Source organism: Diplotaxodon limnothrissa, linkage group LG11 (assembly GCF_057381915.1).
Source record: "Diplotaxodon limnothrissa isolate DT_005_m linkage group LG11, D_limnothrissa_male_GT1.1, whole genome shotgun sequence".
Lineage (NCBI taxonomy): Eukaryota > Metazoa > Chordata > Actinopteri > Cichliformes > Cichlidae > Diplotaxodon > Diplotaxodon limnothrissa.
In genome coordinates this window covers 24,464,298-24,491,680 of record NC_140606.1, presented here as the reverse complement: position 1 = coordinate 24,491,680, position 27,383 = coordinate 24,464,298, and the positions used below count along the sequence as shown (strand labels likewise).

At 39.5% G+C, this 27,383-nt stretch overlaps 1 protein-coding gene across 7 annotated transcripts in view; it reads left to right on the top strand.

The window, feature by feature from the left end:
* The window catches only part of arhgef1 (Rho guanine nucleotide exchange factor (GEF) 1), a 42,949-nt gene that overhangs the window by 5,362 nt on the left and 10,204 nt on the right, over positions 1 to 27,383 (top strand). Inside the window, exons 2-20 of one of the 7 annotated variants that reach the window (XM_085366421.1) lie at positions 11,693 to 11,779; positions 11,889 to 12,002; positions 13,014 to 13,112; positions 14,261 to 14,303; positions 14,414 to 14,519; positions 17,712 to 17,852; positions 19,621 to 19,650; positions 20,480 to 20,588; positions 20,784 to 20,853; positions 20,992 to 21,024; positions 21,595 to 21,783; positions 22,223 to 22,358; positions 23,419 to 23,430; positions 24,152 to 24,316; positions 25,236 to 25,423; positions 25,535 to 25,681; positions 26,000 to 26,082; positions 26,332 to 26,457; positions 26,624 to 26,738. In XM_085366421.1, the coding sequence (XP_085222547.1) occupies positions 11,729 to 11,779; positions 11,889 to 12,002; positions 13,014 to 13,112; positions 14,261 to 14,303; positions 14,414 to 14,519; positions 17,712 to 17,852; positions 19,621 to 19,650; positions 20,480 to 20,588; positions 20,784 to 20,853; positions 20,992 to 21,024; positions 21,595 to 21,783; positions 22,223 to 22,358; positions 23,419 to 23,430; positions 24,152 to 24,316; positions 25,236 to 25,423; positions 25,535 to 25,681; positions 26,000 to 26,082; positions 26,332 to 26,457; positions 26,624 to 26,738 (1,957 nt within the window). In that variant the 5' untranslated portion in view covers positions 11,693 to 11,728. The remainder of the gene's footprint in view (positions 1 to 11,692; positions 11,780 to 11,888; positions 12,003 to 13,013; positions 13,113 to 14,260; positions 14,304 to 14,413; positions 14,520 to 17,711; positions 17,853 to 19,620; positions 19,651 to 20,479; positions 20,589 to 20,783; positions 20,854 to 20,991; positions 21,025 to 21,594; positions 21,784 to 22,222; positions 22,359 to 23,418; positions 23,431 to 24,151; positions 24,317 to 25,235; positions 25,424 to 25,534; positions 25,682 to 25,999; positions 26,083 to 26,331; positions 26,458 to 26,623; positions 26,739 to 27,383) is intronic. The other 6 variants (XM_085366416.1, XM_085366419.1, XM_085366418.1 and 3 more) reach the window with 6 other exon arrangements.

Below are 27,383 nucleotides of genomic sequence, written 5' to 3'. Positions count from 1 at the left end.
TGCATTATTTCACTATGGTTGGCCGCTTTGGGGGTGCTCTCTATACTGTGCTCCAGTTTTTCCATCCAGTGTTTCCATTTTTAACTGCAGTCCTAGCAGTGAAAAATGGAAACCTTTCTCCAAAGTTGGAGTTGATGTATTTCAAAGGTTATTTTGCCAGCAGTCTTTTAATGTAAGAGCTCTGTATAGTAAGAGAATCGGATCAAAATATGACCCAAGTTACACTTTTTTAGAGGTAGCATACAGCGTGAGATAATCCACTAAATATCCAGTCACAGTTCTGCAGATTCTTCCATTTGGTTTAGACAAGGGCATTGGTCGTGCGGATCATAGCACACCAGACAACCATTTTCTCATTGCGGTTCACCAGAAAATTTACCTATGCCAGTCTCACATTGGTTCAGTTGGACATCACACAAGCTTCTTACTAGGAAACTAACATGTAATGTTAGTTGGGTAATGTTTAGAAAGGTTCAAGGCTACAGTGCATATGTGAAAGAAGGAAATTATTTCTGTTGGCAAAATTGGAGCCAGTGAATATTGGCATCTGTGTCTTTAAAAAAGGCACAAGAACCATAATCTCTAGCTGAATGACTTGTAACTAATTTGGAGACCGGATTTTGACAAGAAAGAAGCCTGTGGGGATATTTGCAGTCCTGCTGCACTCTTTTCATTTTTTTCTTTTTTCTTTTTTTTTTTTTAAACTGCAGGCACACTTTGAGAAATATTATTTCTCAACATGTGTATTTCATTACTTGGAATGCTACTGGCTATAGCCTCCCAAATGTATTGTCAGTCAGTGTTTGCTTTAAGTTTTTATATTGATAACTGTCAATAATATTGACATATCAATTCACACTTGAATAACTGTGTTCTTAGAAAAATCTTCATTGCCAACCATGAGAATGATGTTTGAAGCATCCTGAACCAAGGTGCGCCTGTGTGCAAGTACACAAGCATTTTTTGGCAATGTTAACCTCAGAAGCTTTGAATCTGGGCAGGCTAAATTCCTTCCAGAAATATTCATCCTGTTCCCTGGCATTTCTGGCTTTGTTTGGTATAGTCTTAAAATCAGCAGCAAACGAACCTACAGTGGACACACTAATGCACGCAACAGACTTGTGAATTAGTCGGGAGTTGTTTTGGTCCGAAAATGCTAATCAGAGATGTCTGTGTTTGGTTTTTAGCAATTACTGCTACACACACACACACACACACACACACACACACACACACACACACATGGAAGCAGTTAGGACAAGCTAGAGGTTCACTGTGAACTGCCAATCCATGCCAGTCGATTTGCCTCAGCCTATCAACTGTTTCCATGAAGCCAGTGACCTCTATATGGGGATAAGGCGAGAGAGAGGGGATGGGGCGTTTTTGGCTTGGAGTTGAGGGTTATGAGAGTAGGAAAGTGAAGTATGCTTTAGCTCTGAGGAGCGACAAGAAAATGAATCAAACGTCTGTTAAGCCTTCATGAATATGTGTGCATGAGGACATGGAGGGGAGGTTATAGCTCTCGTTATATGGGATGCCTTGTTAACCTCTTTAAACTAACAAACACTGAGGAGTATTGCGCTGAGAGTTGGTTGGGGGGTTCTGTCCAGCATCATTAAAAACCTCTGCTCAACTAAAACCATATGAAAAGAAGGTCATTGATTCTTTGCAGAGGTTTTGTCCAGATAAAGGTCACTGGACTGTTGCAACAGTCCAGTGGCCAATGTAGGATCTTGTGAAGCAATGAAGAAAAAAATCTGCCTGTGCTTTGCCCGCTCTGTTGGCCATAATCTTATTTTAGCCACTACGTAATGGTTGTTGAATTACATAATTGACCCTTGTCTACTAGCTATGAATGCACTGGCTGTTTTAGAAGTGAGTGTAAAAGGGGCCACTTTGTTTAACGCCAGAGGTAGAGGAGAAGAAAGTAATATATACTTAGAGAGATGAAAGTCACAGAGGGGAAAAAAAATGAATGGTAGACGAAAGCTGTGGTAATGCAGAGGAGGAGAAAAGGCAGTCTTACCTCTTCAGTGCTGATGAGCCACTCCCTTATTGCGCATGCACTGATGCACCGACTTCCCCTGTGCATGCACGCTGCTGTGCAACATAATTATGTCACAGGTAGCCTTTTTTTGTTTTTTGCTCATTCCCTGCCTAGTGACAAGGTTTCAAGGATAACTTTGCCCTCATGTAATGCTCAGACTTCTGTTCTGTTGCCCTTTTATCTCACACAACATTCATAATGTGACATTCAGTCACATCAGGACTACTTATCCTGAAATGTCTTATTGCTGAGAATATGACTTTTAATCAGATATGTTTATTTCCTATGTCTTTGAGCTGATCTCTGCAGGAGTAATGCCCATGAGTCATACAAATTAAATAACATTCTCTTTGTACTGCACTGAGGCATTTTACACCTCACACGTGTTCTGCTCAAACCCTGCTCCTTCCTTCCAGCCCAACCCATAGCCTTTCAGTGCATGTGCATTTAGGCCTGCACTTTTTCATACTTGTGGATGTTCGATTTATATGCCATCATGTCCATAGGTTTGAACCTGATGTGGTTGGAATGCAAACTTTATGTTTTAATTCAAGGCTTGAGTTGGTTAGATGCTGGGAAAGGATTAGTGATCCTCCATTTCAGTTGTTATCTGTGGTCTTTCATGCTGTTTGGTGTTCCTGAGCTGGCCAGTGCATTCCTTCTATTTAAGAATGTACCAGATTGTTGATATGGCCACTCCTCAAGTTTTTGTTATCTCTCTGATAGGTTTATTTTGTTTATTCAGCCTAATGACAGCCTCCCTCGCTTTCATCAACATCGCTTTGAGAGTTTCGGTAAAAAGATGCCAAATACAAGTTGAATCTTGTCTTTGTTTTGTCAGCTGGCCATGGCTTGTCAGTTAGATGTCCAATTACTTTTGAGCCTATAAAAATAGGGCTTATATATAAAAATGTGTATAATGCGATACTTTTGTTAAACACCAAAAATTCAAGCTGAAGGTCTGCACTTCAATCAAATCTTAACTGTTTGATTTTTAAATCAACTGTGATGGTGCACAGACACAAAATTACAAAAGAATGTGTCCAAATTCCTATGGATCTTACTGTGACCTTTTTGTGACCACAGGATGCTTATTAAGTATAAAGATGTATAAACACAACATCGGGGCTTTATGTGTTGCCACATCAATTTTGTGCTGGCTAAACATTCAAAGATAATGTGATGATGAGCTGAAAGACTTTAAAACTGTTGAGTTATTTTCTTTATAGAGCCGGCTGTCGGCTAAGTTGTTAATCTAAACATCTGTGTGGACTTGACATCCCAACACACAGCACATGCTCTACAGTCAAGAGTTCCCTTTGGTTTTGTTTATCCTGAGGTGCTAGCTTACTGTCAGCTCTGCCAGCTGCAGCTAAAACCATTTGGTCAAGGTTGGAAGAATCTAGTGTGCATGCTTGTTTATACTTGCTGAAGAGCAGATGTATACTCTGTAGGCCTTCAGGTGCAGGGCCATGCTCTTAACAGTGTTTCTCAGTACTTACATGCTTGCTACTCTTTCCAGGGTGTTTCACATTTATGTTTCCATTGCCTGTTTTCTCTGTTTTTCCATCGTGGCAGCCTTGTTCTTAATTTCCTGTTGAAGTGTGTCCCTTCTTTCTTTCTTTTTTTAAATTTCTGCTCCACACTCCCTCTCCTCCTCCTCCTCCACCTTCACCTCCTTCCTTACCAGACCACTGGTTTTACTTCTTCTGTCTTCCATAAGGTCAGTATAAACTATATACTGGTGCTTATAGCCACAGTTTGTTTTTTGTTTTGTTTGGTTTCTTGCTTTCTTAGTTATTCAAGAGCTTTAGATTCCAAGATCACTAAAACAGGATATATGTAATACATATAATCATTTTTTGGGAGGTTTTTTTTTTAACATGTGTGTAGTTAACAAAAGAAAAATCCTGATCCACTGAAGCCATGCCTGCTCTTTAAACAGTTAAATGGTTGTGCTGCATAAGTGGGTACATTTGAAGAATGTGCAACTTATTAAATAATTTTTCATATCCGGCCAATTTTACATTTTGATAAGCGAGCCGCTACCTTTGTTATGTGGCCACATTTGGCCTTAAGTGTTAACCACAAGAGATGACTAGACCTAATACAGGAAAGTCAGGTTACCAGTTTTAGATGTCAGGCTTTTGTTGGTAGCAGCGTTGTGATATAACAACTACTGGAAAGTCCAAACTTGACTTTTTGCACAGTAGATTTAACAAAATGCAGCCACACTGCTGTCTTATTTGATGTGGCGTCAGTTTGGAGCCAAGTCTAAGCAAATCTTCAGAAAATGTAATCAAGCTAGTTTTCATAATAAGGTTTGAGTAAGTCCACAGTTGTGAAAACTTGGGAGTGTTCTTCAGAAGCAGCTTGTTTCTCCTGCTGCTCAATGAGTTAGTCATGAAAAGCTATTGTAGCAGTGCCTGCTGTTGTCTCGCCAATGGGAATTTAATTGGATGAGAGCATATTGACCAAACAATCAACCAGATTTTGAGATCAGTCTGATATGTCTAAGTGTCTTATTTAGCTTTTATTTTAAATATATATAATGTTGGAAAAAAATATTTTGAATATGTTTTAGCTGCAAGTCAGAGCACAATGTGTAGCCAGGCCCTGTAATTTAAGGCCATTTGCCCCTATTCACACCATTATCATTTGAGTTCTGTTCCTCATTTGTTCAACACTGGGTTTCATTTATGCACTGCATTAACTTCCTTATCTGGTTCCCATGTGAACTAAGAGATGAGCGGGACCGGAGGTTTGTTTGATTCAGTTTTGACAACCATGTTTCATGCGGAAACACTTGTGGGCACCAACTTTTTTTTTTCTTTTCAAAATGTCTCACTCATTCTCATCTCTTTTCTGTCTCGCTTCCTCTCTCTCTTCGCATCTGATAGGTCATACAGGAAATGGTTCTGATAGCTTCCTGAGGAAATTACACCCACTTCCTGTCTGTGTGCCTCCCCATTTGCCACCTTGTCCATTTTTTTTCCAAGTCTTTTCTCAGGCTCCTCAAGGATAAGCCACTGGGGGAGTGGAGGAGCAGCAATACTGCTAGAAATCCCCCAGTTAGTGCTAATGAGGTTGAGGCCTGATGAGCAAGCCAGATAAACCATACAGCAGTACAAACACAGCAGGCAATGGCCATTAGCTGTTGGGTTATTTTTGGATGCTACCCTCATAGCATATAGAGAACAGGACACAACCTATTGTGACCAAGTATAAGAAGGGAGCAGTGACATATGTGTATACAATGGATTCTGTAGCCAGGTGCACCAAGTAATTGTAAACAAGTCTACATCTATCTAAATTTAGTGTTTTCAGTACAGGATGTATGTGTCTACATCAACTGGTTCCTCACAAATTTCTCATATTTTCACTTAGAATAATTTCTTACTCTATCAGATATTTACTTATTCCAACTTGAGAGCCACTTGCTCACACTTCCTTTTTTTCTCTCTCACAATCTCTTGGGTGGTTCAGTTTGACTTTTAAAGCACTTTCAAAATATCAGCAAACCCTTGACCTGGTGTGAAAACCTTTTCTAATCTCTCTGATTAAGAACTTCAAATTTGACATCACCAATGGGGCTGACTAGCAGTGTGGTTTGTTGCAGAAATATGAAATCTTTTACTGCAATAGTTCAACTTTTTTTTTTAAACTAAAACATGAAAAGAAAAGAAGGGATCCTAAAGTTCCCCTCCAGACAAAAGTGTATTTTGTTTATTGTTACATTACATTTGACCTCCATTGTGTTCGAGGAAGCATGCTAAAGTTTTACTCCATTAAGCGGTTTTCATTTTCAATTTCTAAGGAGAGAAAACTACTGTGATCAAATCAAATGTGTAAGGATGATTTTGTGATAGCATAACTAGTTTGTAAACTCCTTGTTGTTGTGTTGTGAACTTCAAAAGTGTCAGTGCACAGTTACTAAGAGTGGACCAAAAATCATAGATTTGGGATTTTCGTGTAAGCAAGAAGCAGAGGTAGTTTAGAATTCGGGAATTGAATTGATTTCTGTGTACGTGTGCAAAAATGAAATACATGTCAGACACAAGTTATTATGTAAAGCATGGATTTTAAACATCTCTTCTGAACACATATGTTAATAAAATGTGTCCATAGCAAATGATCAAAATTCATCCAGTGTTGCACTGTTTATCTTTCTGTGCACACTTGGCTGAACGTATACTTCCACAGGTTTATAGCGTTCCTCTTGTTGCTGGCACTAGTTTTTCAAACTGCGGCATGGTTCGGGGTGACCTCTTAAGCTCTGTAAATAAATGTCTGCATAATATTATGTTAACATAATGTTGCAGTGGAGATTGCTCCTGTGGTTCAGTAACCTGAATGTGTTTTTTCTTTGGATAATGAACCTTTTAGTTCTTGGTTTTAAAAATGTTGCCATGCCATTTCTCCTCTGCGGTGCATCATTTAAACTTATTTATAACACAGGGGTCTGACAGCCACTGCCATGTGATTGCGGGAGTTTGATTGACAGGTGCAATGCAGATTTTGGGGTGATGTCACAGTTTGACGACTCCACTCTTCTTGGTCATAGGAGTTGTGCTAAAAAGCTCATTGTTTTAATGTCTTGCAAGTGAATGTGGGGTTTACATGAGAGCTGATGCAAGTGTTATCATGCTGCAGCAAAACCTTGGTGACCTGGTGGAAATATAAAATGTTAAACTGTGCAGGCTGGTTGCTGCTTTTTCTTTTTTTTTTTCCTCCCATCTTTTTTTCCAATTTGAAGTGTTAGACGTCTGCATGGTCTGAGATGAAGAGGAATGCTTTGTAAAGACCAGCTGTCAGAGAGCACACACACAAACACACAAGTTTACCAGCAGCTCTCTACAATAACATAGGAATGGCCCCCTCCCATATACGTGCTAGGTCCTAATGCACACACATACACACACACACACACACAAAGGCACGTACGCTTGATGGCTATCATTAGATTGATGCCACCTGACACTTAGTTAGTACTGGAATGTGATGGAAGGGAGGGGTGGTGGGCAGCTGCCGACTCAGGAGCACCGGACCTGATCTCCGCGCTTCTGGGACGCTCTGTTCAAAAACTCACACCCTTCCTTTTTTTCCCCTTAGCAACGCCTGTATCAGACTGGAAAGACACTTGCAGCCTAGAGCTTATGCCAGTTATCCTGTAATGTATGTGATGGGCAGAGGGTCTGGTTATTGCTCAAGACCAAGACTGTATCCATCTGTTGTCTGAATTGTGCCATATGCTGGAATGCACCACTTGGCTCATTCTGGTCAGAGGAGTCCCTTCATAGTCCTAACCCTGCAATTAGCTTCCCTCTGCCTACCCCAGTTTGTCTTTCAATGTGTGAACTTGTACTGCAGCTCCTCTGAAATCAACCAAGACATAACAATAACAAAGGCTCAGATTTCGCTGTCCTGTAATAAGGAGAGTGAAATGCTGAGAACCAGTATTAAAAGCATTTTATGAATGTTTATATTCTTTAAACATTTAGTCAGTAATAATTGGGGAAACTACTATAAATAACTGCTATAACTACTATACCAGTATAGTAAGTTTGTGCACTTTAAGACAGTTGTTGGCTCATTTTTTCAGCTAAAACTCCAGTGCGGTTTGATGGTCAGAGAGTAAGTAAAGAATAAATATAAAATCTAATTCAAACAGTTACTTGGTATATGTGAACTTTAGAACCTCTTACTGTACACTGAGCTCCATGGATCTTACAAGATTGCTGATGCAATTTTCTGGTGAATTGACTGGTTAGTAGACATTTATTTTGTACCTGTAAGTCTGCATAAGTTACCATAGCAATGTACCCCGTTTTAAAAGTTGACCACTTTCACAGCACTGAAAACACAGTATTAGTAATGGAGTTAGCTGGTTAAGCCCAAATTCTACTTCATATTATGACCCTCTGGACATATACATAATACAGTAGCAACATGTCCATAATAGCCTTTATAATAGGTATTACTACTGATTAAATAAATTAAGCTAATTATTTCTGGTTATTTTTGGTTAAACTCAATAGGAATGGCCAAAATTGTTCAGGAGTTCTGGGCACTTTTTGCCAAACAGAAGTAACCAGAAGTCAATAGGAATGGCTAAATTTGCCCAGGATTTTCTTTCTCAGTTCAGTTTTTGTTCTCACGCACCTATTGTTAAAACTTGAGTGTGTTAAGAAACGTCCACAGCATTTTATCTTTCCAGTAAATGCGTAGATATGTTTTTCCAGCACTAATCATTGTCGTCATGGTGTCAGAACTTCTTCAGTGGCATGATAAGGTATCTTTGATGGTCTCACTTTAGTATGGCGTTGGCGGTTGGGTCTATGGGTGTGAAAAAGAGGAGACGTTTCCCTCTGTGTCATGTTTGTGTATGTCCGTGCAGATGTGCGTTCATGGCCCTGGCAGGCCTGTGTCTCTCTGTTTGGCTAACCCCTCCTACGCATGTTGCTCCAACACTGGCCTTTCTCAACCTGCAGCCCACTGGAAATGGCCATGAATGAACACATTCTCTCACTTTCTGCCTGTTTGCAATCTTACCCACTGTTTCACTCCCTCACTTTACCAGAGCTCACGGTGACTTTCATGTCTTTCTCACCCCACTTATCTTCTATTGAACACATACACTGAAATCAGGCCATAAATCAAATAATGATCATCTACACAGTCACATTTCCTTATAAACTCTAACCACTTAGTGAGTTATTTGTTCCTACTTAACAGACAACATGCAAAACCGCATATGTGAGCAAGTTTACAATGGCACAAAAAGTGTACTTAAAGTATGAAAAGACACTGAGAAACTCTGTGGATTTCATGAATCTTTTTTTTTTAGAAGAAGCTAATATAGTGAGTTTATCAAATATCTTACAAATTACAAGTTATGTAACTACATTGATGTAATAATCCTGAGAATTTAATATTGCTATAACAGGATATTCTTGTCTACACTGGTTAAAAAATAGTAAAGGTACAATTACCGGAGTATAAATGGCGATGCAAAGCTGAATAGCTGACACCTTTTCATAGTTTGCACTGTATACAGATTATAATAGGAAACTTGCTGTAAAAAGCACAACACTTATCCAAATCTGACTGTCTTTAGTCTTGACTCTGGGCTAGAATAGAATGTAAAGCTCTATATCATTAGTCCCTCCTACACTAAATACATACAGGTACTATGCTATTTAAACAAAATTAAATAGAAAAGAATGAATGTAAATGAGTCCTTATACTAAAGAGGTGCTAGATGAAACGTTCAAATATGCTTCTTGCTAACATTTGGTCATGACTTTCTCTTCTTTTTCCCCCTCCTATGTTTTTAAGATGAATCAGTTTTTAACCATTTTGTCTCTGTACTCACTGTGCCTTGTGTTCTCAGCTAACACTACAGTGCAGCTTTTTAACGTGTGTTTGTGTGACTGTGTGTATGTAATTGGGTGTTCCCTGGTGGCGGCTCTGGGTCTGCAACCTTCAGAGGACTGAATACAAGGGCTGTGTGTTGTTTGTGTGTTTTGGGGAAGAGGAAATGGTTTGGGCTGTAAAAGGGTGCGGCTAAATTGATGTACTTTTTCCCATTCATCATTTTCTAAAGCAAAAATTAGAATAAACCTTTTATTTCCAATTACTTGAGCTGCATTTTTAGACCTGAAGAGCTTGTGTCCCAACTAGAGGAGAGATTTCTGCAGAATGTTTTTACTGAACCCAACACAAGTCTGGAAAAATAAGGGACAAAATCTGGACACACTTCAGAGAATGTGATATTTTCCAATGCATGTTATACCCCAGGGAGAATTGAAGGAAGAAGTAGAATCCAAGGAAATCTCTCTAAAAAATAAAAAAGGAACAAGGTTGAAAACCAATATTTAAAGCCTGTTATCTTCAAGTCATCAGCCAGCACTGCATTGCAAACAGCCGTATAAATCACTGTGTGGACTCCAGAATTCTTCCTAAACCTATCATGAGTGAACACAGTTTGTCACAGGGTCCATAATTGCCTATTAAATAAATTAAAGGTTCACCTAAGAAAAGTGGGAAAACTTGAACCCATACCCTGGGTTTAAGAGTAGATGGCCATATAGTTTCTCAGTAGATGGTTCAAAAGCCTCTATCCATAATGGTACTACATGGGAGATGCAACAAGGCATGGCTGTCTTATTCATCTATAAAGGCCCCATAAATGCTAATGTATACAAGTTTTGTAGCAGCATATGCCACCATCCATATGATGTCTTTCCTATTTCAGCAGGGCAACATTCAGTTCATGTTACAACAGCACTGGTCTATGGAGGGAAGAAACCCTGGTGCTAAACTGGACTATGTTTTCTTATTGAGTAAAAATCGTAAAACAATTCCCCTCAATTCCCAAAAGGTTGAGTGTGGTTATAAAGGTACTCACTGTAAACTCATAAGTTCAAAACGATTACAGCCTCACCAAAATGTAATGCATCCCTCACTCATTATGAGCCAACCAGCTGACACACAGATGGATATGTATAAGTAGCTGCTCTCCTCATTTGTGCAAACGGATAGTAAAGGTCAAGTTACTAACTTAGTTCCAAAAATACAACTATATGTGATTAGCTGTCTATCAAATTGTTACCGGGGGCACCTCTAAATGGATTTCCTAAACATTTTGGTGCTTTACTCTAGAGATAAGTTTTTGTTCTCATGTTCATACCTATAGTAAGTTTAGAATCACGTTTAACATCTTGATCCATACTCAATAATCCAGTTAAAGTAAATCCCAGAAAGATGATTGTGTTCATCATTCTATTTTGATTGTTATGCAACTGTACTGTTTATAAGGTTGGAGAAACCTGCAGGGAGCTGAGACTGAAGAAGTCAGTGATGAAACATTCTCCCACGGTGCCTCCAGATGAACAGAATCAACTTTCTGGGAATCACCAGTTAACGAAACTTGTATATTTAAACACAAACTTCACACAGAACAGGAAGTTTTAACCCAGAACTTCGTAGAGTAAGGCAGCAGTACTAACCACACCTATCTTGTCTAATTTACTTTTTTTTAAAATTTGTGTTACGATGGTGGCTATATTAACACAGTCTCATAAAGCATTGTCTTCTAGTCATTTAAAAAAACAATTTTAAATCAAATTCAGAAATACAGTTAGCAATAGTTCCTTTTAAAAGAAGTAGTAAGGACATTGGTAAGCATACCCCAGCTTTTCATTTAACAGGTATTAAATTTAAAATGAACAGATCTTCTTTAAAAACATTTATAAATTTTTATTTAATAGCACTCATTGTTAGTGAAAAATAAATAATGCATTGAATTTTTGTGACTTTCTTGGATTGTATGAATGGGATTCTACTTAAAGCAGGTCTCTGCTTCTAATACAAGGACCCCACAACTATTATGGCCCATCAGGATTGTCTCGATCTCTCTCCAGAAGGCTGGTTTAGAAGCTGTGACATTTTTCCCCATCTTTCTGCTTGAACTTGTAGAACACTGGGAAAGTTCACTGTGTGTAAACTGTCATCTGGCTTTATGTCTGGCTCTGCTCAGTGGGAGCCCAGGACGTCAAAGAGATACCCTACCACTTCAAAGTATAGCACATAACTTTTGCTAATTGTTTTGTTTTCTTCCCCTCCCTGCCTCTTTCTCCATAGCAGGGTGTGTCTGGACCTCAGTGCTCTAACCCAGCCATGAGCATCATCGGGGCTGAGGATGAGGATTTTGAAAACGATCTGAATGAGGTGAGTGCAGAAAACAGTGGCACATGAAGGACTGAATGTTACTTGATCATCATATCTCAGATAAGTTATTCCATCTCCTTTTACACCTATTTATTTTTGTCTGTCTCAGTACGTGGAAGACCGGTCCAACACCTTTAACCACATAGAGCAGTTGAAGAGTCGGCCGACCCACCTGCTGGTTTTCCTGCAACATGTCATTCTGCAGTTTGACCCTGCTCCCCTGGTGAGAACTCACATTATGCAAGGTCCACTACAGCCAACAAGCTATATGAAACTGAGATAACACAAGCTTCCACAGAGCAGCTGCTGTTAACAGATATTTTTACAAAGTTAGTGACGATAATGATGAGTAACTCTAAATGCAGAGTTAGTATATCACCTTTTAGATATGATCTAATCATGAAATCCAAATCATAATAGTCATCAGTTTCTGTCTGGCTTGTGTGAAACACATGAAACAGCTATTTTGATGTCCACTGTACCTCAGTGTGGATTAAGACTGTTTTACCTATGAGTCCAATTTTACTTTTCAGAGTTAATATTTGGATTTAGGATAAAGGTTAGAATTAGTTGTTGGTTGGGGTTAAATTGGAGACCATGGAATGCATAATACCGATGAGTAACCCCCATGGGAATAGAGAAAAAGGTTTGTTTGAGTGTGTATGTCAGTGCTGATCAAAGGCATGCCTGTCCTTTTCCCTTTATTCTGCATGCAGAGAACATGACCCACCCAGGTACTGTTACACGTTTCACACCCATGATGTGCTCCATCACCCCCCTGCTTTTCCCTCATGTTTGTCACGACTTGAGTCGTGTAGTCTGTTAACAAAATATTTGTAATTCTGCAGCATTTAAGAAAATGTGGTTTGCATCAGTGGTTGCGTGCTCAATTTGCTTTGGGGTTATAGTGCGTCCACTAGACAAATGCAGGTTGGGCTATGTGCATGATAATCTCTGGAGGGGACAATAACTACTTTATGGGATACTGTCATTAGGATTCAACTATTAAATTGATGTCAGTCATTTTGTGTTAGACATGTAAGCACACTGAGTCAAACTGAAGTTGGGTTTTTATGTCTGGCATGCCTTTATGTGATGTAGGTGTTTGTGATCTTTAGTGGTCATGTCAAATAAAATTGTGACAGCTGTGGTCATAAATTGGCACAAGTAGTTATTTTAAAAGATTTTGGAGCTATTCAGTACTAAATAAAATTGTCTTTTTCCCAATTGTCAGCTCTGTTACCTCCATGCTGAGCTCTTCAAAAACCTCAGTGCCAAAGAGACCAAAAAGCAGTTTGGGGATTTTTACACAACCTTCTTGGACAAGGGTGCAGTAAGTAGCAGACTACTCAACATTTCTGTCTTTTTTAAAGCCGTCTCGATTATCAAAAATTGGCCCAAATGTTTATACCTTTCATAGCCAAAATAGAGATAAAGATGTAAAGCTTGAAACATTAAATTTATTGCAGACTTCATGCAAAAAACAAAAGCAAAAAAAAAAACACAGAACAGTTCAGTACAGAGAGGGAATGAAGTCACTCTGATAATTAAATACAAAGTATTTTATACTCTTTATACTCTTTATCTTATCTGTCCTTATTTACCTTTTGCTGTAAATGGAGTTATAATTGCACTGTAAAAAAAATTGATAACCACTAAAATGATTTCTTCCCTCAGATTCTTTTGGCTCAAGTTCTGCTTGCATGATTTGAAATATACCCATAATAACAGACTGTAGGGTTGGCTCCTTGTCTATGTATTTTTAGATCATTGATATTCTCTTAATTCTTAGGTTTAAACTTATCTTTGAGCTTCTTAACTTCAAGGTTAGTAAGACAAAAGTAGCCTTTGTATGATCAGTACAATATTGTGTTTTATTTTTCTAAAATTATGAATTTACTGAGCTGCTCAGCTCAATAAATAAGATGAACTTATGAGAGAGGAATCCATTGTTTTTGTTTGCTTTGTCTGTACAGTATCTGTCTTGCACACCTGGCCCACATTACTGTCCGTTATATTTGCTCCTAAGAGCTCATGCACTGTACATGTCTATCAGTTGAGTCAAACTCCCTGCCAGCCCGTACAGCCTCACAGCTTCCTGTCGAGATCGTGGGAAAGCCCTGTAGAAGGAATCATCTTCGCTCAGTCCCTCCTTTCAGGGTGGAAAAAGGAGGGACTGAAAAAAGGAGGTTAACCCTCTGTTAACCTATTGACGTAAAGTTGGCCCATGTGGTTATTTTCATGTCAATGACAGAGCTGACATGAGCACAGAGCATCCCCCTTTGGAGTATCTGTTTTTTCTCTTATCTATATTTCCTGTGTTAAAATGCCACCCTGTGGTGACATCTAGCTACTGCATCACAGTGTTTTACAAAACAAACTGAGAATCCATACTGTCAGTTAGTCTGAATGTTGTCTGAATCGTATCTCATTTTTCTATTTTTCACTCTGTATCTTTTTGTCATTTGCTTCACATTACAGGTTCTGAAAGTGGCAGTACCAGCTCACGTAAACTCTGAGTTGGGTAAGTTATTTTCCAGTGATGTTTATAGATATAAGTCAGTGCATTGTTGTTTTGTTCCTCTCTAGTTTTTGACTCACTCTTTCCTTTCTCTTTTCCGTCTTCTCCCTAAGATCGATCCCGTCTAGATGTGCTCACAGATGATATCCAAAAGCGCTTTGTTCAGGACATTCAGAGCGTCCAACTTGCTGAAGTGGCCAAACAGTTGGAGGATTTCAGGTGAGAACTCTACTCAGTCTTTACATACTTTACTAAATTGGCAAGAAGTTTATAAATGCACAACAAGCATCTCACAACATGATTAGAACATCCAGGGTTGGGATTAATGGCTGGTATGTGATCAGGGACATTCTTGAAACTTTGGTTAATTAATTTTTAAAAAATTACTACAATAATAATTACACTTTTTATTAATCTAAAGGTTGGTGTTGTTGGTGTTTCTCCTCACTAAAAAAAAGAAAGCTTCCGTTTGATGATCTGTCTTGTTATTGTCTTTGATACATTTTCAGTGAGTTACTTCAAAACAAGCTGAAAAATAATTTTCAAATTTTGGTCTCAAAAAGTTTATTTTGTTTGTTGTTGGAAATGAGAGTTAAAAGGTGTAACAACACTTATCTGGACACTGAGCTGCTTTAAATTACCATCTCAGTTCTTTTGCATTGTTAACCCAATAACTACAATTCTGCATTACTCGAGTAACTTGAAACAGTTTTTTAAAGTAATTAATTGGATTCAACTTCTAGGTCTAGAGCTATTTATGAATGTTAGTATTTGACAACATTCAACAGTTATGTGAACTTAACATTACTGTGCGTATCCTGATTGTAGGTATGTAATTTATAAAATCTAGCCCTCCTCCATTTAGAATTGCAACAGTGACTAATACACATTAGTCACTAAAGGGAAGATTAATACAAAACTACCAGTGTTTACACATAAAGATTTCAATATGAAATTTTTATGTGTAAACACTACAAAAGGTTGTCTTGTCTTTCTCTATTCTACAGTGGGGCAAAAAAGTATTTAGTCAGCCACCGATTGTGCAAGTTCCCCCACTTAAAATGATGACAGAGGTCAGTAATTTGCACCAGAGGTACACTTCAACTGTGAGAGACAGAATGTGAAAAAAAAATCCATGAATCCACATGGTAGGATTTGTAAAGAATTTATTCGTAAATCAGGGTGGAAAATAAGTATTTGGTCACCTCAAACAAGGAAAATCTCTGGCTCTCACAGACCTGTAACGTCTTCTGTAAGACGCTTTTCTGTCCCCCACTCGTTACCTGTATGAATGGCACCTGTTTGAATTCATCATCTGTATAAAAGACACCTGTCCACAGCCTCAAACAGTCAGACTCCAAACTCCACCATGGTCAAGACCAAAGAGCTCTCGAAGGACACCAGGAAAAGTATTGTAGACCTGCACCAGACTGGGAAGAGTGAATCTACAATAGGCAAGCAGCTTGGTGTGAAAAAATCAACTGTGGGAGCAATCATCAGAAAATGGAAGACATACAAGACCACTGATAATCTCCCTCGATCTGGGGCTCCACGCAAGATCTCATCCCGTGGGGTCAAAATGATCATGAGAACGGTGAGCAAAGATCCCAGAACCACACGGGGGGACCTGGTGAATGACCTGCAGAGAGCTGGGACCAAAGTAACAAAGGTCACCATCAGTAACACACTACAACGGCAGGGAATCAAATCCCGCAGTGCCAGACGTGTTCCGCTGCTGAAGCCAGTGCATGTCCAGGCCCGTCTGAAGTTTGCCAGAGAGCACATGGATGATACAGCAGAGGATTGGGAGAATGTCATGTGGTCAGATGAAACCAAAGTAGAACTTTTTGGTATAAACTCAACTCGTCGTGTTTGGAGGAAGAAGAATACTGAGTTGCATCCCAAGAACACCATACCTACTGTGAAGCATGGGGGTGGAAACATCATGCTATGGGGCTGTTTTTCTGCCAAGGGGACAGGACGACTGATCCGTGTTAAGGACAGAATGAATGGGGCCATGTATCGTGAGATTTTGAGCCAGAACCTCCTTCCATCAGTGAGAACTTTGAAGATGAAACGAGGCTGGGTCTTCCAACATGACAATGATCCAAAACACACCACCCGGGCAACAAAGGAGTGGCTCCGTAAGAAGCATTTGAAAGTCCTGGAGTGGCCTAGCCAGTCTCCAGACCTCAACCCCATAGAAAATCTGTGGCGGGAGTTGAAAGTCCGTGTTGCTCAGCGACAGCCCCAAAACATCACTGCTCTCGAGAAGATCTGCATGGAGGAATGGGCCAAAATACCAGCTACTGTGTGTGCAAACCTGGTAAAGACCTATAGTAAACGTTTGATCTCTGTTATTGCCAACAAAGGTTATGTTACAAAGTATTGAGTTGTATTTTTGTTATTGACCAAATACTTATTTTCCACCCTGATTTACGAATAAATTCTTTACAAATCCTACCATGTGGATTCATGGATTTTTTTTTTCACATTCTGTCTCTCACAGTTGAAGTGTACCTCTGATGCAAATTACTGACCTCTGTCATCATTTTAGGTGGGGGAACTTGCACAATCGGTGGCTGACTAAATACTTTTTTGCCCCACTGTATGTTAATGACACCTGTGCTTAGGTAAACAGAAATATGCAGGCCACTCTTTACCAAAATCCATATGAAGGACACTGATCTGACATTTGAGAGTAAGATGACAAAGGAAGGTTGAAGGTCATGGAGAAAAAATGAGTAGGTGATTCTATAATTTAAAAGGTTGCCCATTTTTTGCCCATTTCTCAGTCCTAGATTTATGTGTACCTTTTTAATGAATTAGAAAAACATAATGAACTTTGCAAAAGTCTTGAACCACCCCTCATTTTTTATGTGCAAGCTTAAATTGAAATACGGAATATAAGGTAAAAACACAGTTTGAACAATTCAAAGAAACTTGAAAGTAAGTATTTGGTATGACCACATCTATCCTTCAACACTGCGTAAACTTCTTTAGGCGACTTTCTTGTCATTTCTTTAAGTACTCTTCAGGAATGGTCCAAAGCTCTTCTTTGGATGCTATCTGCCTTTTGTTCACTTTTTCACCAAGATGAACTCACACTGCTTCAATGTTGTTGAGGTCTGACCTCTGGAGAGACCAGTCCATGACTGGTTCTATTGTATGTTTTTCTATCTGGGTGTACTTTTACTGCTTTAGCAGTGTGTTTGGGGATCACTGTGATGCTGACAAATGATGCTATTGCTACTCATGCACTTACCAGTCGGTATTACATGGTGGATCAAAAGCTGACTGTGCTTTTCTGTTACTTTTGCACAACACTGTCTTCATTTTATCCTTTTAGTGTTAAAAGTTTGAGATGTTTTTGCTAAACTTGATTCTCTGCTCTTGCTCTGTGTTGCCTAGGCAAAAGAGGATGATGGGTATGACCCTCAGTGAGGCTGAGCTAAATGACGTGGACAGCCACTATCCCACCGACCGTGTCCCAACGGATATGAAGGAGAAGTCTGTTGCTGAGAACCTCCTAGAGAAGATGTCTGAGACACAGTGAGTTTTACTCCACTTTTCAACAAATATTTCAGGTATCCAGCCTCCACAAAGTGAAGTTCAAGTCATTTTCTGCAGAGATTCTGCTGGATGTGCTTAAAATGCCAACGATTACTAATAATGGGTAACCACTTTACATATTACAATAATTTTTTGTTAGATGTTCTTGGGAGCTATTTTCTCTGCTATTACTTTCTGCTGTGCACATGAAGATGACTGATCTGTTGGCTAAAGCTGGTAGTTTTGTATTAATCTTCCCTTATCTTGCTTCTAAACTTCCTTAAAAGGAAAGCGTTAGCATTAGTCGTGCACAAATCCATTTCCAAACAGCTTATAAAGCAGGTAATTGATGAAATTAAGATGACAAGGGACTTGTGATTGAAACACAACAAAACAGAGCCAGAAAGACATGAGGAAGCGGAGAAGAAAAATGGAGTCAGTAGTGCCACGCTGGCAGGAAGGCTCTCCCCTGGCATTTTGCCAACTGAAGGAGGGCTGGTAGTGGGAGGTGGAGGGGGTAAGACAGCAGAAGAGACAAAGGAAAAGAAAGGGCCAGAGGGTTATCGATGCTGGATAGCTCCTGCCCTGAACACAGTTAAAGAAAGAAAGTAAGAGATCTAGGGGAAAGTTAATCTATCCTTGACCCCGTGGCAAACCACAATGTGTTATCCTCTACAAGAAATGAGTCAGAAAGAGAGGGAGACGAGGCCAGGGAAAGGGGCAGAAGACTGTCTAACTTCATCTTGTCAAAGAGAGAAAAAAAAGATCAGCAGAAATGAAAAGAGGTGCACTGTGCACAAGCAGCACTCATCCTGTGAATATAACCACGATGAGAGTGGAGGAGACACAAAAAGCCTGCAAAGGAGTCTCTATCAAAGACGTGATAATTCAGTTTTGACTCACTCAATTACTATCACACAGTTGGATCTTTATCTCCAGTGCACAAACAATTCATTCAGCCTCACTCCATTCAGTCCTGCTCGCTATTCCTCTCCGGCACTCCCACACTCAGTCACCCCTCTGCACTCACACGCACACACCTCCCTCCATTCTTGACCACAACACAGTGACCTCACCCCATCTGTTTCTTATTGGTCTCTTTGATGAAGCGAACAAGGCAACCAGTCGATGTGATTGGATTATGCAAGGAAATCCCGAGGAAACCCCTCCCATCCTTTATGTTCATCTCAAAACATCAGTATCCAATTTCCACAGTCTTGCCTGCATGTTGCATCAGACAAACATGGTTAAATAGACATTTCCGCTGCGCTGGAGCACTTCTGATTTTGCTTTGCAGGCGGCTGACTGAAGAGACAAAGCAGGGCAGAGAATTTTTGATACTGAGGACAGCAGTTTGGTTTTTCTTTTGCAAATCGCCAAGTGTGCAGATTGAGTTTAAAATTTCTGGAACAGGCAGAAGAGTAGCTTTTGAAGCATCTTTTGCACTTTTAATCTTTTTTTTTGTTTTAGATTTTTAGTTTTTCTTTCCTTTTTTGGTGGATTCTTAGAATATGATCAATAGCTGCAGCTCTGACCCCAACAGCATAACAATCAGTTTTGAGTTGTATCAAGAAAAGCTTAATCACTTCAGATTCCACAGGCCTAAAACAGAGTTCATAGTTAGTCGAGCAAGAGAAAGAAAAAATGTTACTTAAAAGGAAGAGGTGAGTTAGATGCAGCATCAGAATTACTTTTGTTGTTTGTTTCTTTGTTTTGTTTTTTCTGTCTACAATAGTGACATCGCTGACACTTGTCTCTGTTCTTTCAGATCAACAGGTGCCTTTGATGAGGATAAATGGTGAGTCAATGGTGTTGTTGTGTATATATATTTTTTCTTCTTTGTGTAGCAGCTTTGACCTCTGCAAGCCTGGGTGTGGTCCGGCCAAACATTTGGCATACTGTTTCAAAATGTATGTTGCTGTAGAAGTATGTTAGAAAATCCAATCCAAAAATATATATTTTTTCTGTATTGTCACTGCACTCGTTTTTATTCTATTTGCATTAAATTTTTCTTTTAATGTCCTTATTAGACAATATATTCTCTTAGTGCATATATTTGACTAACCTTGTCATGCATGCCTTAGTGTCTTTAGGCTACTCTCTGAGGACTCCTCGTCCTCTTCAGTTCAAATTCTTTATTGTACGCCTTGTACTCAGGCGGCAGACTCTGAGAAACTGTGCAGTGTCTGGTAATGTGATGCACTTTTGTTCTATGCACATCCCCAGTGTCTCCTCCCTTTCCTAGCTCATTTAATATCTCCTCAGCTCTTTGTGTCTCTTCTTTTTCCCTTCCCACTCTTCTGAGCTCCTCCTCTCATGCTCCTCCTCTGGACATCTGCAATTCTCCAACTCCCTCTTTCCTTCTAGTCTTTCATGAAGTTCGTCCTTTTTTTTTTTTTTTTTTTTTTTTTTTTTTTTAAAACCAAGTGTCTCAACTGTATTACTTGGAGATAGAATAAGCACACTGGTATTTTTGCTGCCATTAATGTGAGGACACATGCGTCTGTAGGGACTTTAAATATAAAAAATATATATATATATAGATATATATTCTGGGAATTTAAGCAAGTTCATTTGTTTAAAAACTATTTATTATTATTAACACAAGTTTCTTGTTTCTCCACTAGCCAAACCATCTTTAATGCTGTGGTCTTGTACATGAAACACCTCGGGGTTAAAAACAAGGCAGCTGACAGTAAGAAGTCCAAAGGAGGTTTCTTCACTAGAAAGACTAAGGTAAGGTAAACTGACAGCATTGGTATCCTATTAGAAAGCTAAATAAATGCATCAACAATCAGAACAGTGCAAGGCAATTATTGGCCTGCAGTGTTCTTCTTAAACCATTTTGTAGTTGAATTTGTATTTTTTCAGCCTTTTGATCTTATTTTAATTTTACCTTATTTTTTAATTTCCTACCTGGTGATATTGCAGCCCAAGAGTAAGGATGATATCCCAAAGGCCAAAAGCTCAAGAGTGTTTCCTGTTTTACCAAACTGGATGGGTGTGTATAAATTTTTTTATTTTTCCTGTGTTATAATTAATATACTAAACTATATAATATACTGACTTTTAAAATTTGCTAAGTGATGTTGATGAATAATGTGGATATGAAAATATTTTGTCCTACCCTTCTTTCCAGTTACAGTTGAGTCCAAAATTAAAGTGGATGAAGGTAGTCACTGTTCAGAATCCTCCCCTTCTGCTTTTTAACTTGTAGATTGAGAATGGTACTAATTAACCCGCAAGCATGTGTGCATGTCCTGAATCAGTACAGCAAAGCATGTGGGTGGAGCATTGTTTAATTGATGTTGTGCATTGGAGTGGTTCTTTACAAATATTATACTAGCACTGAGTCTTTAAACACTGAAAATGTCATAAGTTTTCATAAATATTTTCTAATCTAAATGGTTGTTCCTCAACTCTTAGACCTTGTTGGCTAAAATCACTTGTGTGGCCCCCTAACCCATACCCATCCAAATCTCGTAGTTGATGACTTTGCACTTTAACTCAGGATTCCCCATTTGTTTTGTGTCTTGCAGAGACTTGCATTAATCTAAAAAACATTGTTGATATACTTTTTGTTTCAAACCAGTCCTTTTGTTAGCTGCAGAAGTCCTGTCTGTCTGACTTACAAAATCTGCTGTGTGCTGTTTTTTGTTTGTTTGTTTGTTGTTAAGTGAATGAGGTTCTTTGTGGTCATGGTTTTTTGTTTGTTTGGGTTTTTTTTCTTCGTCCTCTCAAGCAGACAGGGATAGAGGGTCAGTCGATCGCAAAGGTCCTGGTGCTAAAACCACCCCGAATGACTCTGGAGTTCCCACTATATCGTTGAACAAGAAGCAGAGTCTAGTCCCTCCTGTGCAACCTGCGGTAGATGTTGATTCCCCAAGCAACAACGCCACCAGCACGACTACCATAGAGGCACACAGTGACGGTAAGGTTGCTCATTGATACTGATGAATGAGATACACCACAGTTGTTTTGGTGTCCTTGTTTAGTATTTTATTGCACTGCCGCTGTCATGGTGTCATGACATGCTTTTTCAGGAGATTATTTGAAATGATGGTGAAACATTTATCTGGCCAGAAATAGTTTTCAGTTTAAAACTCTTTTCTAAAATGAAAACATGTTGTGATTTGGGCTAAATTCTAACATTCTCCTAAAAGTCGCACCCTGACAGTACTAATGTACACAAGATATAACACACAGGCATTTTATGGGCACATAAAAATTGTATCACTATTATATTATACCAGCCTTCAGAGTGATTTGATGTGTTCTTGTAAAATGATTTCCATTATTTCTTTTGCTTAAAACAGAAGGTCAATTTTATTTAACAGAAAAATGCTAAATTTAATTTTCAATTCTTCTAGCTGTCCCAAGCAATCGTTTAGAGCTTCCAACTCTGCAAGATGACTTGCCCTCTGGGCCTGCAGGTGGGCTGATCGAGCCCATCTCGCCCATCTCACCCAGTGACATCCCGCCTGAGGAGCCTGTGGAGAAAGAAAGGTGAGAAGGACGGAGATAGTAATAACAAGTATTGTCTAGGGAGTAAGATAATATCTGCAGTGTAATGAGTAAGAGATTATAAGCATTTCACAGATTTAGAGATTGTAATCAGATTATAATTAGACTTTATGGGAGACGAATGACCAGGGTAAAGTGGGGGAACAAAATGTGTTTGAATTGCTGAGGCTGGGGCGAGCGTGGTAAAACTCCCCCAGCAGTCTGTCCCTGCTGTGTGCTAGCTTTTGTCATGCTGCCCATTGCTCGCTAGCTAACAGAGTCTTCAGTCTTGAGATGGACCCCGATCAGGTGAACCCAAATCCAGCCTTCTACTTCCAGCACTCTGCCTTTCCTTTCCTCATTCCCTCTCTCCTTTTTCTTCTCCATAATGGCACGTGTGCTCTTTCAAATATCTTCTGTGTTTTTTGTGTCTGCGTCCTTTGCATCTCTTGTTGATGTTTACAGCAGAGCTTTATTGCAGGTTTTGTCGCATATAGACATCCGCTGTGCAATTCTATCTTTTTTGGGGGGGATTGAGGTACATGTTGGCAATAAAAAGGCATATTTATCCATACTTGCATATTTGTGATCATAATAGTGCCATTGCATCAATATTGACTCTTTCTAAGTCACAGCCATTAGCCTTGTTAAGCCAAAGTAAAAGCTTTATAAGAATTTGAATATTGGCAAGTTGTTCTACTGCCAGGCTTGAGACAAAACTTAACACTATGTAATTACATTAATAGTCAAATATAGACACTACATTTAGTTCAGCGTTTTTAGTTCATTAGAGCTTTTTATTTTATGTGCTTTTCAAGGTGTCTCTGTCTGTTGCCATGGTCAGGGCCCGTCCTTTGTCCTGCTTGTCTCCACCGTATGTGGTGTTAAATGTTGTGCCAGGGGCTTTGGCATCATTTTTGGCATGCTATTCTGACAGAGGTTTTAAAATTAGTTTAGGATAGTATGGAGGGATGTGCTTTTTGAACGTTATGGTTGTCACTGTGGCTTACAATAGTTGTGTAAAGGCGAGTGTGTAACAATGTGGTGTCCCGTGTTTTTGCAGACGGAAGACAAGGTGGGTGTCAGCGCCTTGACAGAGTCATGGACATGCTTCAGGCCTTATACTGATCGCATATCACACAAACACAGAACACAACACTCACATGCACATGCTCACATTGAGCTTCACAGTGCTTTGCAGATACGTAACATAAACATGGTGAAACATTTTTAACCTGCTTGTGAAAGAATTAGCTGATTGTTGAGATTAGCTGGATTTTTTGTTGTGTGAAACTGGAGAACTGCTGAGATAGCTTAAAGTTGCAAAACTGGAAACTTGTACAGTATAGTCCACAAAGTACAAGCAATGCCTGGCTAGTTTAACATACCTTTTGTAGATTGGCAGTTTAATGCAGTGTATGAAATATACTTTTACTATCTAAACATATGCATGTCATATCATGCATATTTGCTTGTTATCCATTTTCTTTTTCTCTACCTTTTGCTGATATGATTTATATTTTTGTGTAAATTCTCTATTGATTTATCTCATCCTCTTTATCATCCTAATTACCTATCTTCATATGTACATCTGCTACGTACATCTGCTGTCTTTTCCTTCTACTATGTTTTCTGTTTTTTCTTTTTATTCTCTGGCCTCCCTTTTCCTCTTAAAATCCACACATTTTCCTCTTTTCTTCCTGCTGCTTTCTTTTGTTTCCACCTGTCATTTCTCTTTATTCTGTCTCAAACTGACTCCTTCCTCCCACATCCTTTCCCAACTTCAACCCCTTCAGTAGGAAAGTGGCACGCAGTGAAAGTGCCCGAGTGGACCGACAGTCATCACGGCGGCGTGGCTCTTCTCGGGCCAAACAGTCTCGCTCCCGTAGCGATGTGGACCTGCAGCCACCCTCTTCCACGACAACAACACCTGCCCCGCTCACCCCCCAACACCTCCATCCGTAAGATGGGCAAACCTTCTCTTAATGCCTCTCTTCCTCGTGAGGTGCACAGCAGGGACAGACAGGATGTCAAGTTGAAGTAGGAACAGTGCTGCAGTCCTGAAATAATCAGGAAGCACTTTAAAAATAAAAAATAATTTTGAAGGCTTAAAGCCACCTGGCTCACCACTGTAAAGATCACTTAGGAGGCATATCTGTTAATATCTGTTAAATATTCATGGAAAATAGTGCTAATTGTGTGGATGAGTGGAAATTATTTAAAAAGGCACATTTCTGTTTTCTCCTGTTGAAATTGATCACTCTGGCACTGTTACTGACTAACAGTTGCCTGACACATTGGCTGCTTTCTAATAGTTGACCTGTGCTGTGAGCATCGGGGAGTGAAGCATTTAAACAGCACTCTCATTTACAATGATAACGAGGTTCTTTAGGGGAACGAGGTCGGTCAATATTGACCGTTTGATAAACATTAAGTGCCCTTTTATTAGCTTAACTTGCTGTTTTCGAATGTAAAGAATTTTGCAGTTTCTTCTTTGATTATATTTTTATACAGTAATAGGAAATGGTGCGTTTTTCAAAGTTTAGATTTAATCTCAATTATTCTTGAATCACTTTAAAGCCAAAAAAATCTCGGTTTTATCTGAGCCATTGCCTGTTATTTATTGGTGAATTATCACAAGCTACTGAAATCGTGTTATTCTCAGTGAACATTTACTACCTAGATTATCTAATGTTAACATGTCCCTGATATGCATTTAGAAAGACCAGCTGTTTCACAACTACTTTTGTTCCACAGCCAACAGCCTCCAGCTGTGCTGCCAGAAAGAGTCACATAATTTGATAACTGACTGGTCGCATTTCGTCTAAGCTGTAGTTCTTGTTCTGAAGTAATCCCTCTCGCCCCACATTCATTCTTCAGCCCAGAAGGACTAAGTTTTGCCCCAGACCCTGGCCACTCCCCCACCAGCCCTTTCCCGCAGGTGGAGGAGGTGGATCCGCGGCTGCAGGAGTTTGAGTCTGATCCACCCAACTGGAGGGAGCTGGCCTCTCCTGAGGCTCTGTCCAAACTGACCAAGAAGGAGACCAAAATGCAAGAAGTCATAAATGGTAATTAGAGAGAGACAAACAGTTGATGAGACGATAGAGGAGTTTGTTGTATAGACTATATTTAAATTTCCTATTAATCACTCATACTTTTACTACTGTCTTTCCTCTCAGAGTTGTTTACAACAGAGCACGCACATGTGCGAATGCTGAGTGTCCTTCAGGTGATCTTTGTCAGACCATTGGAGAGAGAGGAGCTTCTGACCTCAACTGAGCTGGCCGCCGTCTTCCCCAACCTTGATGAGATCACTGAAATGCACAGTAAGGGCTGCTGCAAAGAAGCATTTGTAAACACAGCCAGACAGCTGAATATAGCACCCTTCCTTCAACGAATATGCCATTATGCAAATAACACTCTTCCTTACTCATTAGTGAAATCACTAACTGCATGTACTACCTGCAATTGAGGGCACTGTCGTTAAAAAAGCATGATGCTAAATTTGTTCTGGCCAATAGTACCAAGTGTAGATACAAGACGAATGCATAGTGCTGCCTGAATTGCCAACACAGTGTTAGGAAAGAGAATATGCTCACTATCTACTTATAAGTCAGTTGTCTTTTTCTAACTTTCAATTTCAGGTAACTTCTATGAGAGCCTTAAGAAACAGCGTTTGGATAACAACTTCATAGTTAAATCCATCAGCACCACAGTGCTCAACAGAGTGAGTCGTCACAGTCTTTCACTTCATTTCATCATACAATATTTCTCTTTTCTCTCTGTGCATATTGTACAAAGTCAGTATGTGCCAACAAGTTCATTTTACACAATATTACTGTAAAAATGCAACAAGGATTTTGGCCTTTTCTGCACTTCTCGAGTTTGACTCACTTCATTATTATGATTTTTTTTTTTCCAACTAGCCACAACACAAACTTTGATTGTAATGTTTGTGTGTGCACGTGTGTTTCAGTTTGGTGGTACAGAGGGGGAGTGGTTCCAGAAACTGACAGCAAGGTTCTGCAGCCACCAGTCATGGGCCCTGGACCAGATCAAGACCAGGCAGAAGCGAGATCCACGCTTCAACATTTTCATACAGGTACCACATACACACAAACATATCCCCCAAGATTGAACAGAGACATACATGGACGCACTTTGCAGATGCAAAGTAATGCAAAATGTGACAAAGGTGTTCTAGTCTGACTGTGTGTGTGTGTGTGTGTGTGTGTGTGTGTGTGTGTGTGTGTGTGTGTGTGTCTCAGGAGGCGGAGAGTAAGCCCCAGTGCCGTAGGCTGCAGCTCAAGGACATCATTCCCATAGAGATGCAGAGGCTGACCAAGTACCCACTGCTGCTGGAGAATATCGCAAAGAACACAGGTGTGTGTCTGTATGTGTCCCTGGCCTGTTTGTTGCTCACTTTCATGTGTCAGTATATGTGCATCGATATTGTAAAACTTATTGCATTCTTACTTTCTTTACATTCTTACTTTTTACATTTATTCTTTCCTGATATATAAGATAGTCAAATGCATTTTTATTACACTGTGTATCATCATATTACTCAGCTATATAATGCTGTATATCTGGGTTTGAAAATGTAATCGGAAGTACCACCATCACCAATGATTATGATAGATGTTTGTGGTGTATACATGAACGTGCACGTGCATGATCCATAAGAATTTCCCTCCTGCTCAGAATCTCTTTCTCTCTCACTTGCTTTATATAATGCTCTGTTTGTTATATACATAACAAGCCAAGGAAGAGAATGGTGAAGGAAGGTGGTTTAAATGACTTTGAATCTGGCATGATTTTTGGTGCCAGATGAGGTTGTCTGAGCATTTCAGAAACTGCTGCTCTACTGTGATTTTCCTGCCCAGCCATCTCTTGGGTTTACAGACTGGTCCAAAAAAGAGAGAAATATTCATTGAGTGGTTGTTCTCTAAGCAAAAATGCCTGGTTGACGCCAGATAGGGCTGTTCGATATAACGATATATATCGGATGACGATGTAAAAACGTCT